The sequence below is a fragment of the Felis catus genome, chromosome D4 (assembly GCF_018350175.1).
Source record: "Felis catus isolate Fca126 chromosome D4, F.catus_Fca126_mat1.0, whole genome shotgun sequence".
NCBI classification, from domain to species: Eukaryota; Metazoa; Chordata; class Mammalia; order Carnivora; family Felidae; genus Felis; species Felis catus.
In genome coordinates, this window is record NC_058380.1 from 18060001 (window position 1) to 18081477 (window position 21477).

Consider the following 21477-nt stretch of genomic DNA (forward strand, 5'->3'; position numbering starts at 1 on the left):
TGCCTCCCTCTCTGTTTGTACCTCGTTTTTCCCCTTCCTTTCCCCCATGGACTTCTGTTAAGTTTCTCAGGATCCACATATGAGTGAAAACATACGGTATCTGTCTTTCTCTGACTGACTTATTTCACTCAGCATAATACTTTCCAGTTCCATCCACGTTGCGGCAAATGGCAGGATTTCCTTCTTTCTCATTGCCAAGTAGTATTCCATCGTATATATAAACCACACCTTTTTTATCCATTCATCAGTTGATGGACATTTAGGCTCTTTCCCTAATTGGGCTATTGTTGAAAGCGCTGCTATAAACACTGGGGTACAAGTGCCCCTCTGAATCAGCACTCCTGTATCCCTTGGGTGAATTCCTAGCAGTGCTATTGCTGGGTCATAGGGTAGATCAATTTTTAATTTTTTGAGGAACCTTCACACTGTTTTCCAGAGCAGCTGCACCAGTTTGCATTCCCACCAACAGTGCCAGTGGGTTCCCCTTTCTCCACATCCTCTCCAACACCTGTTGTCTCTTGTGTTGTTAATTTTAGTCATTCCGACAGGTGTGAGGTGGTATCTCATTGTAGTTTTGATTTGTATTTCCCTGATGGTGAGTGATGTTGAGCATCTTTTCATGTGTCTGTTGACCATCTGGATGTCTTCTTTGGAAAAGTGTCTATTCATGTCTTCTATCCATTTCTTCACTGGATTATGTGTTTCGGGTGTGGAGTTTGGTAAGTTCTTTACAGGTTTTGGATACTAACCCTTTATCTGATATGTCATTTGCAAATATCTTTTTCCATTCCGTCAGTTGCCTTTTAGTTGTGTTGATTGTTTCCTTTGCAGTACAGAAGCTTTTTATCTTGATGGGGTCCCAGTAGTTCATTTTTGCTTTGAATTCCCTTGCCTTTGGAGATGTGTCGAGTAAGAAATGGCTGTAGCTGAGGTCAAAGAGGTTGTTGCCTGTTTTCTCCTTTAGGGTTTTGACGGCTTCCTGTCTCACATTTAGGTCTTTCATTCATTTTGAGTTTATTTTTGTGTATGGTGTAAGAAAGTGGTCCAGGTTCATTCTTCTGCATGTTGCTGTCCAGTTCTCCCGGCACCATTTGCTAAAGAGACTATCTTTTTTCCATTGGATACTCTTTCCTGTTTTGTCAAAGATGAGTTGGCCATACATTTTTGGGTCCAATTCTGGGTTCTCTATTCTATTCCATTGGTCTATGTGTCTGTTTTTGTGCCAATACCATACTTTTCACTGTTCTCTTCAAATCTTCCTACCTATATCTGAGAAGTTTGGCCCTCCGAAAAACAGGATGTTTTCTGAATGAATCTTGGTGGACATGGGGTTTGCTAGGGTTTCATAATGTGTCTGAGAAGAACATGGCTTGGAAGGTTGACCCTTTTGTGGTCTCAAGAGTCCATGTTCTGCCAGATCGGGGGTTTGTGCTCCGTTTTGACGTGTAGCTGTAGAATCACCAAATGCACATCATATCCTCCGAAACATTCTCCTTCCCTTAAAGGATAACGTTCCCCCAACTCAAAGTTGTAGAGGGCAGCAACTTGTGTGCACCACCCCTATGGCAGTTCTCTTTATCTTCTTTGCCCCATGGGAACCAGCAGACTCCTGGCATGAAATCACAAACAGAGAAGAGCCCAGGATCCAAGGGCGTGATTTTTAAGTTGGATTTGAACTAGGGATTTAATTAAGGACAAAACATGACGTTAGATCATTTGAAAGTGCCAAGTGTTATGGACACAAAAATAGTTGAATGTTTGCAATTTCACGTGGTCCAATCCATTATACTGATGTTAAGATTCTGCATGTGCAACATGGAGTTAGCACTATCTTCATCCACAGATTTCAGCAGCCTCGCACCTTGAAGGTCAATGGTTCCGGATCTTCATGTGGTAGGTCACAAGTGAACACCCGACTCCGGTTATTTTGGGTATCACAGGTCAGCCGTTCTGCAGAGGCAGGAGCATATGGGAGACGTGAGTCAGAGAAGATCGATACCCTAAACACACTCAGCATAAACAAAGACTCCAGTAGGGTGAGGGCAGGAGACCTCTAGGAGCATCTATATTAATTTTGTCATACACACACACACACACACACACACACACACACACACACTTATTACAATGATTTTTTTGTTAACTGTGAGTTTATAATTGGTTTGAATTTTCTATTCCCTCCCAAACCAAATTCCCATAGTCTTATACTAGATGTACAGTTATTTTTTCCATGTAGACTCCAATGTTGTCAGAAGCTCAGGACTTTCAAAAATCCATTCAAGGAACCAAAAAGCTGTGCTTGGTCTAGCGCTTTAATACACTGTCTTCATAGGAGATGGTACCTCTGCAAAAATTCAGACTTTAGGCAGTTAACACAAGCGTGTGATTTTGACAACAGAATTCAGACTCTTTCTAAAAGACTGCCCTCTTCCAAAAATGGGTCTATCGGTAAGCATTTGTTTATTGTCACAGGATCTCTATAGCCCCCAAGTCTGACAGCTTCCACAGATACCAAAAGGAGCCCTTGGGAAGATGAAACACACTCTGACTCATAGTTAGCCACAGACTGTGGTTTCTGCTTTTGCAGTGACATCCCAGGGAATAGTCCCTATTGGCTCAAATACACAAAATGTTGAAAAATTATTCCCCACGATGAAAACTCTTCTACTATAAGCATATAGATACTGTACTTTTCATTAAATGAATTCTTATATACTCCTGGTCCCCGAGGAGCCAAAATACTCAGTTACATCATTAAAAAAAAAAAAAAATCTTAGGTTATATTAGCTTCCTGGTTAATTTCGTACATTTTCTTTCTTTTTCTTGCCCCTCCGTCTGTTCAGATAAGCATGGCCAGGAGCGCTTCCTGTATCAGGGGGAGTGTTGGGAGAGCTGCCCAGCAGGCTACTACCCTGCTGAGGGGCACACCTGCCTGCCCTGCCCTGACAACTGTGAGCTTTGCCACAACGCACACATCTGTGTACGATGCACGGGAGGCTACTTCCTAGTGCCCACCAACCATACCTGCCAGAAGTTGGCGTGTGGACAAGGTAAGTCTGCTCTGAGCCACTGTCTTGCACCAGGATGTAGCATGAGGAGCTATCCCCTGGACGTCCCAGAGATCTGCACTGTGTTCCAGGTTTTAATGTTGGCACCCGGGATGACTTTATGTGACTATATGTGCAGTGGGGACAGTGATGACTGCTCCTCTCTCTCCCTCCGCACACCTTTCTCTGGGTTCCCCAAGACACATTCCAGAGACACAGGAATGCAACTAATCACAGAGAAACTGATCTTGAATTGAGAGTTCGTGGGCACGATATAATGGAGAGAAAATCAGATAAGAACCTAAAAGTCCTGACAACGTTCTCCTTCCCAATTACTAGGTATGGGACCCTGTGCGAAATCAGTCTAATTTTTCTATGCCTTGTTTCCTTCATGTGCGAAAGGGTGAGCATTGCACCACGATGGTTCCTGTGAGAAGCCAATGAAAATAAGCCTATCTAAAGCTACTTGAAAATATTCAATGTTCTATGAATCGTATGTGTTACTGCTATTGCCCAATCCCTTATCGTACATGAGAAGACAGAAATTACAAAACAGGACTTGTAGTGGTTTTTTTTTTTTTTTTTCCCTTTCCATTAAGAATGCTACAGACTTTCTCTGCTCTATATAAGAATTTTGCCTGGTCTAATGCTACAAAGAGTTCCAAGATGTTTGTAGAATAAATAAGACACTCATTCCCTTTCTGCTTGTGTTTACTAATGTAGTATAGGCTTTAAAACTTAAAAAAAAAAAAAAAAGGATTTAGAAAGGCAGATTTAAAAAGACAAAGTATGGGGGTGCCCGGGTGGCTCAGTTGGTTGAGCCCTCAACTTTGGCTCAGGTCATGATCTCACAGTTCGTGAGTTCAGGCCCGACATCGGGCTCAATGCTATCAGCACATAGCCCACCTCAGATCCTCTGTCCCCCTATCCCTGCCCCTTCCCCACTTGTGCTCTCTCAAAAATAAATAAATCATTTAAAAAAAAATAAATACTTTTATTCATGGCCAACGAGCACATTAAAAGATGTTCAGCATCACTAATTTTTAGGGAAACACAAATCAAAGCCACGATGAGATATCACCTCACACCTGTTAGAATGGCTATTATCAAAAAGACAAGAAATAACAAGTGTTGGAGAAAATGTAGAGAAATGGGAACTCTCATACACTGTTGGCAGGAATGTAAATTGACATAGTCACTGTGGAAAACATATGCATATTCCTCAAAAAATTAAAGATAAAACTACCATTTGATCCCACTACTCCACTACTGGGTTTTTACCCGAAAAAATATGAAAACACTAATTTGAAAAGACATACGCCTCTCTATGTCGATCACAGCATTATTTACAATAGCCAAGAAACTGAAACAAGCTAAATGTTCATCAAGGGATGAATGGATAAAGTTGATCCATTTTTTAAAAGAATGAAATCTTGCCATTTACAATACGGATGGACCATGAGAGTATTATGCTAAGTGGAATAACTCAGGAGAAAGACAAATACCACATGATTTCACGCATATGTAGAATCTGAGAAACAAAACAAACGAACTCAGGGATGCAGAGAACAGATTGGTATTAACAGAGGGAAGGGGGCTTGGGGGTGGGAGAAGGGCTGAAGGGGACCAATTGTAGGGTGACGGATGGTAACTAGATTTTGGGGGATGATCACTTTGCAGTATATACAGAGAGCAAATTATAACGTATACTTGAAACACATCATTTTAAAGGTACATTTAAAAAAAGAATATTCAGAAAATAAAAATATGATCTTGGAAATTGTTTTGAAAAAAATTATAGGAGAATGAGAATGAAGAAGAGAGGTAGAAAGATAAAAAAAATTTAAAGTCACTGACACAGTAGAACCAAAAGAAAAAGTAAACGTAGAAAAGGGAGACGAGGGAAGAAAAATAAAGGATCACCCAGGAATTTCAAATAATATAGGTTTTCCCGTAAAAGACTCTTAATGATAGAGAACAAACTGAGAGTTGATGGGGGGGGGGGGGGGGGGGAGGGGCTAGATGGGTGATGGACATTGAGGGTGCCATTGGTTGTGATGAGCACTGGGTGTTAGATATAAGTGATGAATCACTAGATTCTCCTCCAGAAACCAATATTACACTACATGTTAACTAATTAGAATTTAAATAAAAACTTGAAAGAAAAAAAAAATAATATAGGCTTTTCAGAGTAAACAGCAGAAACAGGAGAGAGAACATTAACAAAGAACTAATTCCGAAAAATCCCAGAACGGAAGGACATGAATTTCCGGATTGAACAAGCCCTCTGCATGTTCAGCATATAATGGATTTTAAAAGGACACACACCAAGACACGTGATTGTAAGAATCTGGAAATCTGAGATTTTTTTTTTTTTTTTTTTTCTGCAAGAGGAAAATCTTGAAAACTTCTAGGGGAAAATAAAGGAGATCATACAAAAAAGGATTGGCTATCAGAATGGCATTGAACTTCTCAACGATCCTGGAAACTGAAACATAAAAATGGAACAAAAACTAAACTTCTGAGAAAAGAAAGTATTTCTCTTTTAAAGCCTAAATTCGGTCAAGCCATGAGTCACGTGTGAGGGCAGAAAAAAACGTTATTTTCAATCGCGCAAGTTTTCGAAAACTTTACCTCCCATGCATCCATCCTTTCTTGGGAAAATGATTTGTAGAGGGTGTATTCCACCAAAAAAATAGGACAAGAAATAAGAAAATATAAGGTCCAGAAAATTCATCCAAAGGAGGAGGATGAAAGGAATCTTCAGGACGATGGTGAAAAAGATACTAATGCGATAGCAGGAAGATTTCTACTTAGGGTACAGTTGAGGACGCATCAAGGACAGATATTGAGAAAACAAATAAAGAAGCCAGACAGATATGAGCACAAGAGAAAACAAAAAGGTGTGCAAGAACCTTAATGTTGGGGCAGCTGGGTGGCTCAGTCAGTTAAGCATCCGACTTCAGCTCAGGTCATGATCTCAGCGTTAGCGTGGGGCTCTGTGCTGCCTGCTCAGAGCCTGGAGTCTTCTTCAGATTCTGTGTCTCCTTCTCTTTCTGCCCCTCCCCCGCTCATGCTCTGTCTCTCAAAAATAAATAAATGTTAAAAAATTAAAAAAAAAAAAGAACCTCAATGTCATCAGAACGTGAACAATAATAGTACAATCATAATATAAATGCTGAGTATTAATCTAGCAAAATCTGTAACTTGGGAGGATGGAACGTATGTCTGTGTTTGTTGGAGTATTGGCGAAAGAAAGCTACTCTTTACTACTACAGGTAGTGCCTAAGAATAAACTCACAAGGCAGCATCATAATCATGTTACTTAGAAATTTGGAGGTAAAAACTAAAAGAAACAGCTAAAAGAATCACAATTTTTTGTCGCTGAGAAAAGAGAAGGGGCAGAAAATAAGCTACACACCAATATATTTTCACAGCAATTAACGTTTCTCCAACACTAAAGTGAATCGTGTTTCTCCCTCTTCTTGTACAGGTGAAGTCCAAGACCCAGACTACGGAGAGTGTGTGCCTTGTGAAGAAGGATGCCTGGGATGCAACTTGGGTATGCCACTTGGTTTTTTTTGCCTAAAGAGTTGATATAGCATTTTTTTTCTTTTTCCCCACACGTCCTCATTGTTATCACCAATGTCACCATCAATGCCCACTAAGCAGGCTCACTCCCATGAGACAGGGTCACTGCAAGACATGTTCCCTTTTGAGGCAAAGGAGAGGTCACTTATCTTAATGAAACCCAAGTTTAGGAAAGGACAGGCATCTTTTCCTCTGGTTGTTAGCTATCTAGTGGGGGACATCCGCAACCATATTTCCAGTTGCATAGGACGTGACCTCTCCTTAGCTTCTTAAGGTCACAAATATGGAGTGAAACAATGGTGGGAGAAAGGAACTGAAGCAAAGAAATGCCTAATTAATCTAACTCACTTGGCATGTGATTCACAAAAACTTGTCAGGAGTATAGGGATTTTCCTTTGCAGAATGACTCTATTGGTTGAAGCCTAAGACAGTCCTTTGAGAAGAAAGCAATATGGTGACAGTGAGTTAAAATCCCCACCATACAACAAACAGTTGTCAGTCTTCCGTATACTTCCCTAATTCAAATCACTGATCCCTTTCTCCCCATGCATACCTGGTTCTCCAGTGGATAGGAGGAGAGGGAGTCTACACCACACAGAATCGTTGGATTGGATGTAAAATTAAATATAGGGAGGGCGCCAAATTCCAAGAATGTATCTTAATGTAAACTCAGTCAAGTCACTGAAAATAATTAACATTTGGGTCTGTAGATCTTTGAAAGGAAACCCAACCTAAATTAAAGATTGATGGAGTAATTTCTACTCATGGAATTTCCATGAAGCTCTATGATTGGTTAACGTCTGCTTCTAAAACTTTAATGTGCACACAGATCCCATGGGGGATTTGCTAAAATGCAAATTCTGATTCACAGGTCTAGGTAGGGCCTGAGAATTACGTTTCTAATAAGCTGCCTGGTGAAGTCAAGGCTTCGTCAAACACTCATGAGGTTGCAAGGGGTCAGACTGTGGCAGGATTAAGTAGAATTTTTATTGGTTTTTCCCTAATAGATGTCCTTGAATTCTTAAATATTATACATGAATTATCATTTATCTGATGACTGTCATGGATTCTTTCCACCTTAAATGGAAATTATGTATTTTCTATAATATCTGTAACTACAAAACAGAGTTTTTAGGACCTTGAATATCATCCCGCCATTACCTGCCACTGTGAAATGGGGCATATGCTTTGGAAAATAAAACATAAGAATGAAAATCACACTTAGGAAGGGGCTCCATTTAGAGGCTTATCAGCCATCCTAGGGTAAAATGCTAATTTTCTGGGAAGCATACATAGACCTAAACGTAAGTAATAAAAGTACTAAAGTTGAAAAGATAAGCAAATTCCAGCATACCTTGTGAAGTGATAGGAGGCGGTCCTTCTTGCAGGGAGCCAGGACAAATGTCTTGACTGTCTTGATTTCACATTTTGCCTACTTCAGACCATATCACCTCATCAGGTTTCGCATCCCAGCTAACTTTTGTGATCTCCATTTCAACCTTTGCTATTATTGTATGTCGCGTGACCATGCTAGCTAGCATCTTTGTGTATCACAGAAAGGGGTGTGTACATGTGTGGGTGGGTGTGGGTGTGTGTCTGCCTCTCTGTAAAATCTCAAAACTTGGAAACAATGACAACCGTGATCACTAAGGATACACGCTGCGCCCACTCTTCCCTTAGCTGATCTGGCTACAGAGGGGACCAAGTGTAGCCCCTGGGAAAAAATAAAATCTGTACCAGACCTAGGCTATCTGGGGACTCAAAATCCAAAACAATCAACTTGTAAGAAGAGATAAATTATAACCTTTCACTCCCTCCGCAGTGTACTACTGAAATTTTTAGTTCATTCACTCCTTTAAGAAACTTTGTCTCCAGTATTGAGGGCTCACTGGAATACTGGGAATTCAAAGCTGACAACGGTTGTGATCCCACTAGAAGGCCCCCTTTGGCTGTTACAAGCGACATACCTTGAACCAAGTCTTTTACAAGGCAACCTGCCAGAATAGAGAGAGCTACACTGTTCAGTGGGAATCACAGGAGAGTGACTAGAACATTCTAAGTGCTAATTTCTCATTTTAAATTAGAAAATTTCTCTTAATGTATAAAGTTTCTATATGTTGGACTTTCTGTATTTTTAGACTGTCCTGGCCGAGGTCAGCTGTCACTTTCTGGGGTCTCTGTTGATCTCTGCAGTTGAGTTCATTCTCTTTTCTTTCCTCCTCTTATTTGCAAACCAACGATAATACTCTTTACAGCTGATCTGCGTAATATTTGGTGCATACACATTTTTCTGCCTCGATGCGAAACTACTTAGAATAAGCTCAATGACTTATACACTGTGCTACCAAAAGAACTAGCGGCAGGGCCTAGGATATAATAAATGTATAATATTTGTTGAATTGAATTTGAGAGTTGCTGGAACTTAGAGGGGAGATGTGCGGCTCAAGACACCCAGGGATCTAGATATGATGTTTTCTCCATTCAAACTTTGTTTATGGGCCAAGAAGGGAAAATAAATCACACAATGCAGAAATAAATAGCTTTTCATAAAATATTAGAACCATTAGGGAGATCTGAAGAGGACATGGTTAGTAAACCATAAAATTTCATAATTAATAAAATGCAAATATAAATTTTAAAAGATACGAATAACGTACCATAGATTTTCCTCAGATTCTTCTTGTGAGACAGGATATCATCCTTTAGAGAAAACTCCACTTTCTTCCATTTTAATAATGTAGATTCATCTTTGAGCCAGAGTCAGACAACCTCTAGAAGAGTTAGAGAAAAGTGAAATCAGTCACTTTGAGACATTTTCTCTACACCATGTAATGATTAGTTGTTGGAAATAGTGGATTTTTTTTTTCTGAGCTTTTTATTCCTTTCCAGATATTTAGCTCAACTAGAGAGTAAGATTTTTTATACCCAACGAAAAAGAACTCAAGTTCCAGATTGACTCCAATCTTGTCTAGTTCCTGGGTGGAGTTGTTTATCATTCCGAAGACTTACCAGAAAGAGGAGAGAAAAGGAAACGTGACCAAAAAGTGGCTGTTGTATTTTGAAGAAAATATTGAATTTGCTATTCTAGGATGGAACGAGGGTGTTTTTATTATTATGGGGTTAGATTTCTCTTCTTTTTTATTGAGATATAACTGACATCAAAAATTACATTAGTTTCAGGTGTAATGATTCAAGTAATGATTCAATATTTATAGACATTGTGATCATCACAAGAAGTCTAGTTCACATCTGTCACTTTAGAGTTACAGACTTATTTTTTCTTGTGATGAGAACTTTTATAATCTACTGTCTTAGCACCTTTCACATATACAATGCAGTATTATTTTTTTTTAATTTTTTTTTCAACGTTTATTTATTTTTGGGACAGAGAGAGACAGAGCATGAACGGGGGAGGGGCAGAGAGAGAGGGAGACACAGAATCGGAAACAGGCTTCAGGCTCCGAGCCATCTGCCCAGAGCCCGACGCGGGGCTCGAACTCACGGACCGCGAGATCGTGACCTGGCTGAAGTCGGACGCTTAACCGACTGCGCCACCCAGGCGCCCCACAATGCAGTAGTATTAACTACAGCCATCATGCTACACATTATATTCCCAGGATTTATTCATTTTAGAAGTAAAATTTTGTTCCTTTGGACATCCTTCACCCTTTACCTCCGGCAATCACCAGTCTGTTCTCTCGTAGATTTCTCCTCTTTATTAGGCTGAAAACAAACAGACAGCATTTTATATAATATCTTCTGGTTCCAAAATGATTGGATGCAAAATTCTTTCTCTTCCTAGCTGGTACCTTGAATGGAAATTGTAACTAAGATAAATCAAAGTTTTCTAAATTATATTTCTTCGTTAATTGAGAGAATAAGTAAATGGAGTCATTTTTACTTGATGCTTTGAGGTGCCTTTTTTGGTTTTGTTTTAATTTGGAGATATAGCAATAGGCGACACCTGATTATAAAATAAGATTTGGAGGGGCGCCTGGGTGGCGCAGTCGGTTAAGCGTCCGACTTCAGCCAGGTCACGATCTCGCGGTCCGTGAGTTCGAGCCCCGCGTCGGGCTCTGGGCTGATGGCTCGGAGCCTGGAGCCTGTTTCCGATTCTGTGTCTCCCTCTCTCTCTGCCCCTCCCCCGTTCATGCTCTGTCTCTCTCTGTTCCAAAAATAAATAAACGTTGAAAAAAAAAATTTTTAAATAAGATTTGGGGCCTATACTTACAACACCACTGACTTATTAATCGATTTGAATCAAAATTGCTACTATCTGTTCACTTCCTTACCTTGTCAATAAAATAGATGTCAACGTGCCTTTATCTTGGCTTAGAAGTAGGTAATAAAAAAACATTAATTTTTTCTCATTTAAATGGCTTTAGTCCCTACTCTTGGGGAAAAAATATACACAAATTTAAAATTTTTAAGTACTTGTAATAAAAGAAAAAGACCATAGGATCAAAGTGTTCTAAAAATAGAAGAGGAAGGAATGCTTCCAAATTTACCCTATGAAGCCAGCATCACCCTGGTAACAAAACCAGACAAGACACTAGGAGGAGGAGGAGGAGGAGAAGGAGAAGAAGAAGAAGAAAAAGAAAAAGAAGAAGAAGAAGAAGAAGAAGAAGAAGAAGAAGAAGAAGAAGAAGAAAGGGAGAGAGAGGAAGGAAGGAAGGAAGGAAGGAAGGAAGGAAGGAAGGAAGGAAGGAAAGAAGGAAGGAAGGAAGGAAGGAAAGAAGGAAGGAAGGAAGGAAACTACAGGCCAATATCCCTGATGAATATAGATACAAAAATCCTCAACAAAATAATAGCAAGCTGAGCTCAACAATATTTTCAAAGGATCATTCCCCATGATCAGTTAGGACTTATTCTGAGGATACAAGAGTAGTTCAATATTCATAAATCAATCAACTTGATACATATTAACAAAATGAAAGATTAAAAAACATAATCATCTCAATAAATGCAGAAAAAGCATTTGACAAAATTCAACATCCATTCGTGATAAAACCTCTCGATAGAACGGATTTAGGGGGAACATACCTCAACATTATAAAGGTTTTCTATGAAAAACCTATAGCTAGTATTATACTCAATGGTGAAAACTGAAAGCTTTTCCTCTAAGATCAGGAACGAGACAAAAATATCCACTCTCATTACTTTTATTCAACACAGTACTGGAAATTCTAGCCTCAGCAATCAGACAAGAAAAAGAAATAAAAGGCACCCAAATCAGAAATGAAGTAACACTGTCACTATTTGTAGGCAACATGATACTATACATACAAAACTCTAAAGATTCCATCAACAAAACTAATAGAATAAATGAATTCAGTACATTTTTAGCATATAAAATCAATATACAGAAAAATGTTGCATTTCTGTACACTAATAACAAAGTCGCAGAAAGATAAACTAAGAAAACAATCTCATTTACAAATGCAAAAAATAAAATACCTAGGAATAAATTAATCAAAATGATGAAAGACCTATACTCTGAAAACTATAAGACAGTGATTAAATAAAATGAAGACAACACAAAAAATGGAAAGACATTTCATGTTCTTGGACTGGAGAAATTAACATTGTTAAAACACCCATACTACCCAAAATAACTTACTGATTCAGTGCAATCCCTACCAAAATGCCAATAGCATTTTTAATAAAACTAAAACAATCCTAAAATTTGTGTAGAACCACAAAAGAACACAAATAGCCAAAGCAATCATGAGAAAAAAACAGAGCTGGAGGTATCATGCTTCCTGATTTCAAGATATACTACAAAGCTATAATAATCAAAACAAGATGGCACAAGTACAAAAATAGACACAGATCAACATAACAGAATAGAGAGCCCAAAAAGAAACTGTCACCTATATGGTCAATTAATCTGCGACAAAGGAGGCAAAAATGTACAATGGGGAAGATTCTCTTCAACAAATGGTGCTAGGAGAACTGGACAGCTACATGCAAAAGAATGGTTACACCAGACACAAAAATAAACTCAAAATGGATTAAAGAGGGGCACCTGGGTGGCTCAGTTAAGCATCCGACTTCGGCTCAGGTCATGATCTTGTGACTCGTGAGTTCAAGCCCCACATCAGGCTCAGTGCTGACGGCTCAGGGCCTGGAGCCTGCTTCGGATTCTGTGTCTCCCTCTCTCTCTGCCCCTCCTCCACTCTCTCTCACTCTCTCTCTCTCTCAAAAATAAACATTTTAAAAAATGTTTAATGGATTAAAGATCCGAAACTATAAAACTCCTAAAAGAAAATATAGGCAGTAGTCTTTTTTGGCACTAGCCTTAGCAAAATATTTATGGATAGACCTCCTCAGGCACGGGGAATAAAGACAGAAATAAACTGTTGGCATTACACCAAAATACAAAACATTTTGCCCAGCAGAGGCAACCATCAACAAAACAAAAAGGCAACCTACTGAATGGGAGACAATATTTGCAAATCATACATAGCCAATAAAGTGTTAATACTCAAAATATATAAAGAACTTATACAACTCAACACCAAAAAAAAAAAAAAAAATCCAAACAATCCAATTAAAAAACGGGCAGAGGACATGAATAAACATTTTTCTAAAGAAGACATACAGATGGCAAACAGATACTGAAACAATGCTCAACATCGCTAATTATTAACAATGTGCATATCAAAACTACAATGAGATATCACTTCACACCTGTCAGAATGGCTACAATCAACAATATTCGTGAAGATGTGGAGAAAAAGGAACCCTTGTGCACTGTTGGTAGGACTATAAATTGGTATAGCCACTGTGGAAAACAGTAGAGTGTTTCTTCAAAAAATTACAAACAGAACTACCATATGATCCAGCAATTCCAATACTGAGTATTTATCCGAAAAAGAGGAAAACACTGATTTATAAAGATATATGCACCCCTCTGTTTATTACAGCATTATCTACAATAACCAAAATATGGAAGCAACCCATGTCCATCAGTAGATGCGTGGGCAAAGAAGTGGTACACACACACACACACACACACACACACACACACACTGGAAGATTATTCGGCCATAAAAAAATTGAGCTCTTGTCACTTGAGACAACAGAGACGGACCTAGAGGGTACTGCACTAAGTGAAAAAATAATAGAGACAGACAAATACCGTATGATTTTACTTGTATGTGGCATCTAAAAAGCAAAACAGAAACAGACTCATACAGAGAACAACTTGCTGGTTGCCAGAGAGGAGGGGAGTGGAGAGTGGGAAAAACAGGTGAAGGGGATTAAGAAGCATAAACGTCCAGCTATACAACCAATAAGTCACAGAGACAGAAAGTACAGCACAGGGAATATCGTCAACAATATTATAACAACATCGTACAGTGACAGATGGTAACTAACCCTCTGCCATCACACATCGTGTGATGTACAGAAGTGTTAAATCACTAGGCTGTGCTCCTGAACTAATATAACCTTGGATATCAACTATTCTTAAATAATAAACATTTTTAGAAAGATAAGGCTCACATAAATTAAGTGCCAAAGGAGGGGACAAGCATTTGCAGCAAAAGAATTTAGAGAAGGAGGGAAGCTCTGGGCACTGAAGTGGTCAACAAGGCTTCCGAGAGGCTAACACTTAGAAATTGCATGGAATTTAGACAGATGAGAAGGCAGAGCAGCATTACGGAGGGGCTTTCAAGCTGGAAAACAGCAGGAAGAAAGGTCTGGAGGGAAGAATTTTTGCCGGGGATTTTAGGACACCGAGAGTACCAATGTTGCAGAGGGAATACAGTTTAGTCCCCCTTTATCCACGGATTCACTCGTCACAGTTTCAGTTTTTCACAGTCAGCTGAGTTCCAGAAGCAGATGATCCACCTTCGGACATACTGTCGGAAGGTCAGGTGTAGCCTAACGCTATGTCACGATGCCCTTGTCATTCGCCTCCCTTCATCGTATCCCGTGGCATTTTATCATCACAAGAAGAGGGAGAACAGTACAATAAAATATTTTTGAGAGAGAGAGAGAGAGACCACATTCACATACCTTTTATTACAATATATTGTTATAATTATTCTAGTTTATTGTTGGTGTTGTTAACCACTCACTGTGCCTAATTTATAAACTAAACTTTATCATAGGCATATACATATAGGAAAAAAACATAGGATGTATAGTGTTTGGTTCTATCCGTGGTTTCAGGCATCCACGGGGGTGTTGGAACATATACCCCACAGATAAGGGGGGAGTACTGTTAAGTAAATATAGGAGAACAAACAAAAAGACGTTTAGAGAAGTGGTGGAAAACCCTATCTTGAATTCTGGACTAATGAGTTTAAGCTATTCTGTGGCTAAAAAGGAATCATTGAAAGTTCTTTAAAAGGGAGAGAGAGAGAGAGAGAGAGAGAGAGAGAGAGAGAGAATGTTTTGGAGAAGTGTCCTCAGAAGATGAACTTGGTAACTGTGTTGCCTGCGTTCAGGATAATTGAAAGGGAGAATGGCAGTTGGCAGAGAAATCAGCTAGAAGATTATTCCAGAAATCCAAGTATGAAGGAACAGGAGCCGGATCTAAGGTAACAGCCAGGAAATAATGAAGAAGGAGCCAGGTTTTAAAAATCGTGTTCAGCAAATGGCCCTTACACATAAGAAGAGATGCTTAGCCTTGTTCGTTGCATGGGAAATGCAAATTAACACTATCACGACAGACCATCTCTCACCCATCAGAGTGGCAAAAATTCAAAAGCTTACGGTGCACTGCACAGGCACGGCTGTGGGATGACAAACATTCTTCTCTATTACTGGTGGAATGACAGAATGGTACAAGCACTACCGAGGGAAATGTAGTGATAGATAACACATTTACATATGCATTTATCCTTACCCTACGACGTCTCTTCCGGAATTTCCCAAGGACACACATCCCAGAGAGCACATTCACGATGTTATTCTTTGTGGCATTATCTGTGGTGGTAAGCTCTTTCAAACATCCTCAAGGCTCACTCACGGAAGACGGGTTGAATAAAGTAAAGTGCACACACACAGTGGAGGGCTGCGTAGCCCTAAAAAGGGCAAAGGAGATCTTTACGAGCTGATAGCGATTTCCTGAAATACTGTTAGGTAGAAGGCAAGGGGCAAAAAACCTGAAAAATTAAAAAATAAAGCCATACACAGTATACTAACTTCTGGGTTAGAAACGATGGTGAAATCAAATATACGTGTGTGTTTATACACATTGTTTACTTGTTTTGGAATGAGAAATACACAGAGACCCAGCAGAAAACTAATGAAAACTGTGACCTAGACAGAAAGAGGTAAAGGAGATGGGAGTGAAACGCCTCTCGATACGTCTTTTTTACCCAGTTTTCCTTTGAATCGTGTAGGCGGTTTACACGTTCCCAGGAAATGGCACGGTAATTAGCGTGAACGATTCCCACTGGCCAATTTGGGATGATTTGATAATCCAAACATATAGATGATAAAGAATCACAACTGAATTAATTAAAAACAATCCATGCATTAGTAATGATATTTAAAGCAGAGAGAAAAGCAGAAGGAGGGAAAATAAAGGGGAAGGCCCTCTACAGAAGTTTCAGCTGCTACATATACAAGGGAAGAAATAGAAATTTATCATTTTACATCCCTTAGTGTACTGACTCAAAAGAGAGTCTTCAGTGGATGCCAAAGTCATTCGGTGAAAAGCTGATCACTGAACGGACCCAAAGTACTTCTACAGTTCCTTACAAAGAGGGGGTCTGCTGGCTACCAACTTAACTTTGAGCCTGGGTAGCTCAATCGGTTGATTTCCTGATTTCCACTCTAAGTAGTAACTAAACTACTACATTTGGCATTATACATTCCATACAACATGATGCCGTGTGTGTCCTGATATGACACATGAACAAGTATACAACGTTACCTACTATCCCCGACAAGGGTCTAGACCCATGATTCCCGACCGGAGGTGACTACGACCCTAGGGACATTTGCCAAAGTTCTGAGACATTTTTGGTTGTCATGACGGGGCTATCGTTATTTGAATCTGGGGAGCAAAGCTTCAGGAGGCCTTAAAACATTCTGTAATATACAGGGCTGCCCCCAACAACAAAGAATTATCTTATCTAAAAGGTTAATGCTGAGATTGAGAAACCCTTATGTAGCCTGAAGATCACTGTAAGATAAATCTTAGAACGTGGGATAGCTATAAGACAACTGACCCACACGCCTAAAGGAAAAAAAAAACAAACAAAAAAAACAACGAAATTCAGTAGAACAACAACAACAAAGAACAAAACAAAAAGGGGGTTAATCCAAAGACCAAAGAGATGAAACTAAGGAAATGTGCAAATATTTATTACAGACTGGATTTTAAAAGTTTAAAAAAAAAATATTTTGGGAACAATTAAGAATATGTGAAAATAATCGGATAATATTGAGTTAGTATTTCCTCAGATGTGGCAATTTTGTTGTACTAATTAGAACCGGGTGTTTTGTTTAGGAGATGGGTGATAAAGTCTTTAGGGATGAAATGTCATGATGTCTACAACTTATTTTCAAATGGTTCAGGGAGGGGCGCCTGGGTGGCTCAATGATTGGTTTCTTGATTTCGGCTCAGGTCATAATCTCACAGTTCATGAGTTCAAGCCCCACGTCAGCTTCTGTGCTGATGGTGCACCACCTGCTTGGGATTCTCTCTCTCTCTCTCTCTCTCTCTCTCTCTCTCTCTCTCTCTCAAATAAATAAATAAATAAATAAATAAATAATCAAATTGTTCAGGAAGGAAAAGGGATCTAGCTAAAGCATACAAAGTTGTTCGCCGCACTATTTCAGCCATCCTGTAACTTAAAAATATATATATTTTTTAAGTTGGAGGAAACAAGTGCTTCAAGCTGTCAGCTGAGGGGGCCTAGAAGCAATGACACCTGAGTAGCAATAAGCACACAGTGGGTCCAGATCTTGATTTCTAATACCAATCTCCAAGAAAAAAGACACCAAGTCTCCCTGGAGAACTGGCTGTTTCTGGGACTGGCCAGGAAACATACAAGACGGGCCTGCGGCATCTTGCAGCGGCAGAAAGCAAGGAAATGCTCGAAACGCAAAAACAAAAGCCATCACAGCGCTGGGGGTATATCAAAGGGATGCAGGGAAGAACTGAAAGACTTCCTAAGAGCCAAAGTAGGAACAATTTGAGTAATAATTAAAATAGTATTTGTTGATGATCCAAAGTATAAAACAAAAATTCACGAGTTTCTATCGATCAAAACAAATAAAGGGCTGAATAAATAAGTAATTCCAAGTAACTTATTTACCACTCCTCCCTCCAGGAAGTGGACCATAACCCCCTACCCCATAAGTGTAGGCTGCACATAGCAACTTCCTTCCAAGAGCACAGTACGGAAGAGAGGAAGTGACAGAACTCGATCGTGGACATACCGGACAAGCATTCCCTCACCCAGGCGATCAGGTCAACAGCAACAGTGTTATATCACACTGGGGGCACATCCCCTTGATATGGTGTGATGAGAATGGCACTTTACCGCTGTGGTTTTCCACCCGAGAACCCCAGTCTGATCATGAGAAAAACACGACACATCCCAAGAGAGGTATTTTGTCAAATACCTGATCGGTACTCCTCACATCTGTCAAGGTCATCAAACAAGTCTGAGAAACTGTCATGGTCTAGAGAAGCCTAAGGAGACATGACAGCTATATGCTGTATGGCATCCTGAGACAGAAAAAGAAATGAGGTAAAAACTAAGGGAATCGGAATACATTATGGACTTCAGTTAATAATAGCCATGCCAGTGCGCCTGGGTGGCTCAATCGGTTAAGTATCTGACTCTTGATTTTGGTTAAGGTCATGATCTCGCAGTTCAGGAGTTCCAGTCCTGCATCGGGTTCTGCCCGATGTGTCAGTGCACAGCCCACTTGGGATTCTCTCTCTCTCTCTCAAAATAAATAAATAAATCCTTAAAATAAAATAATAGTAATAATAACCACATTGCACGAGGCAATTATTTGGGGCATTAGAAATGTCCTATATCTTGATGCTTGATGCATTTGACTATGCATTTGTCAAAATTTCATAGAAGTATACTCCTAAAAAGGCAAATGTTAGACTGAAAATATTTCAATAAATTTGACTTCAATTAAAAAGTACAATGTTAGGGTACACCTCTTAACCTCCCTCCTTCCTGTCTCAACATGGCATAAACTATACCAGTAACCTGTTTTAGCATTTATTGAACACTTAACCGATGTTCCAGGTGCTATCCTAAGTTCCTGAAGTGTAATACCTCATTTAAGTCTGAGAAGCAGATGTCATTGTTGTTCACATTTTGCTGATGCAGAAATTAGGCTTAGAACAGTCAAGCAACTCGTATAAAGTCATCACGGAGCTGGTACTACTAAAACCAGGAATGGATTCTGCAAAGCCCAAGACCAAAACCCATGTGTTTGACCACTATTTTATCCACATCACCAAATGCTCTTCCCTTCTCGTTCTAGAGAAAAGAGCATCGTGCTTTATGGAATAAAAGAAAACCTTACTTCCTGCCCCTTTCCTCTGTTCTACACACTATAACCATTGTACTTCATCGGGCTACAGCTTTGAGTCTGGTGACATAACTGAATTCACCAAATAGCGAAACTGTCTATAATAGCCATGCAAATTCATTTGGGGTCATTGTTCACCTGAAGCTGTCAGCCTTGAGGACCTACATCAGGAATGCTCTGACACTGGGCCGAGCAGACAAGGCAAACCACAACAGAAGCAGAGTAGATAGATAAGCATGCTCCCAGGGAGCTCTGGGTTCCCCGACTGCCCTTTATCTCTGCAGTTTGAATCACCTCGACAGGATCTCCTTCGCTCTCTGAGAAAGTGGCTCCATAACCCTCTGTCCTCCACATGAACACGAGGTGAGCTCTCACCACCCTGTCCCATATTCAGTTCGAGTTGCACTTACCCTTGCTACTGTCTCTTTCTATTAAGGAGAGAGACCTCATTCAGAGAAGAAATGAACCTCCGAGACAAGAAGGTCACATTTTCATTTTCCAATGGAGCAAATATACAGACTTTTTCAAGTCGGATATTATGATCCCAGATCTCTGTTTATTTCACTTGTACCCAGATCTCTCATTGGACCTTTTCCAAAACTTTCATGGGGGGAAATAAAAACCAGTATCAAGTAGTTTGGGTACCTGCCACACCAAAGGCACTGGGGAATAAAATTCCCACTAGCCTGGCATCTTTTTTTTTTTTTTTTAATGTTTATTTATTTTTGAGACAGAGAGAGACAGAGCATGAACGGGGGAGGGTGAGAGAGAGAGGGAGACACAGAATCTGAAGCAGGCTCCGGGCTCTGAGCTGTCAGCACAGAGCCCGACGCGGGGCTCGAACCCACGGACCGTGAGATCATGACCTGAGCCGAAGTCAGACGCCCAACCGACTGAGCCACCCAGGTGCCCCTAGCCTGGCATCTTTAAATTGGAAAAAAGTTTCTGTTAGAGCGGAAATCAACATTCAGAAAGGAACTTTTTTCCGGGGACCCAGTGCATCACTCACTGGCCAGCCCACCTTAGTGCATGACCGAGGTGATTACCTACGTCACCTCCAGGGACAGCTCAGGATGCTTCTTCTTTAAAAGGCCAAACACAAGGCAGCCGCAGAAGAAGGATTAGAATCTAAATGCACTGTCACCCATTTGCTGAAGAAAAGAGAAACGGGCAAGCTCCATCAGTGAGGTCTTTAAAAAATATATTTAAACTGGTTGTTTTTATTTTTAGAGCCTCCTTCTCCCCTCATTTTCTACCTCATTTCAAAGATGGGGTTTGGCTGGGGCGCCTGGGTGGCGCAGTCGGTTAAGCGTCCGACTTCAGCCAGGTCACGATCTCGCGGTCCGGGAGTTCGAGCCCCGCGTCGGGCTCTGGGCTGATGGCTCAGAGCCTGGAGCCTGCTTCCGATTCTGTGTCTCCCGCTCTCTCTGCCCCTCCCCTGTTCATGCTCTGTCTCTCTCTGTCCCAAAAATAAATAAACGTTAAAAAAAAAAAAAAAAAAAAAAAAAACACAAAGATGGGGTTTGGAAAAAACAAAACCTTAACAAAAAAACCCAGTGTTGGGAGAATTTGCAGAAATTTTGCAATGTCACGGCCACTTATTCATCCTGGCTTTCATTATTAATTCACTTAGCAAATATTTATTGCACAGTTTTGTGCTTCCCACTGCCCCATTATTTGTTTCAGTTGATTCCACAAATAAGAGGGACCTTTATGTATAACTTAATATTTACCAAGCATCACCGTGCACCACACGCTGCTAAACGCTTCATGTAGGTGATGTGTTCTCACATCTACAATCCAAATATTTTTACAGATAGAGAAACTGAGGACTAAGGAAATGCTGAAACTGGACCAGTTTTATGCACACGGGAAGTAACAGAGGAGTTGGTCAGTCCTACGCAAGCTGTGTGTAACTCTGTTTACTGTTTTCACAGAGGAAGCGTAGTGGCCTTAGAAGCTCTGTGTCATGTGTATGCCCTAGGACAGGCAGGGTTGTGCCCTGATAACAAAGGACCCCCCGCATCTCAAGAACGCAAAGATTTTTTTTCTCATTCATGCTACATCCCCATCATGGGTCAGATGAGAATTCTGGTCTTCGTGGTCCCCAACCCAGCGCCCAGGTTGATGGAGCGTGCCTTACCATGTCGAGGCAAAAGAAAGCGCACCGGGTCTTAAAGCTTTCCCCACGATGCGACACTTGTAACTCCTGCTCACGTTGATGTTGGCCAAAGCAAGTCACGTGGTCATGCCTGAGGTCACAGGATGGGGAAATGCAATCTTGCCACGTGCCTGCAGAAAAACAGAG

The 21477-nt window shown here is 40.3% G+C and overlaps 1 protein-coding gene across 8 annotated transcripts in view; it reads left to right on the forward strand.

Annotated features, from left to right (window-relative positions):
- PCSK5 (proprotein convertase subtilisin/kexin type 5) overlaps positions 1 to 21477 on the forward strand; it is a 461238-nt gene that overhangs the window by 365362 nt on the left and 74399 nt on the right. For all 8 annotated transcript variants that reach the window (XM_023243354.2, XM_023243355.2, XM_045043151.1 and 5 more), the window contains 2 exons: positions 2844 to 3050; positions 6541 to 6609. In XM_023243354.2, coding sequence (XP_023099122.2) covers positions 2844 to 3050; positions 6541 to 6609 — 276 coding nt within the window. The remainder of the gene's footprint in view (positions 1 to 2843; positions 3051 to 6540; positions 6610 to 21477) is intronic.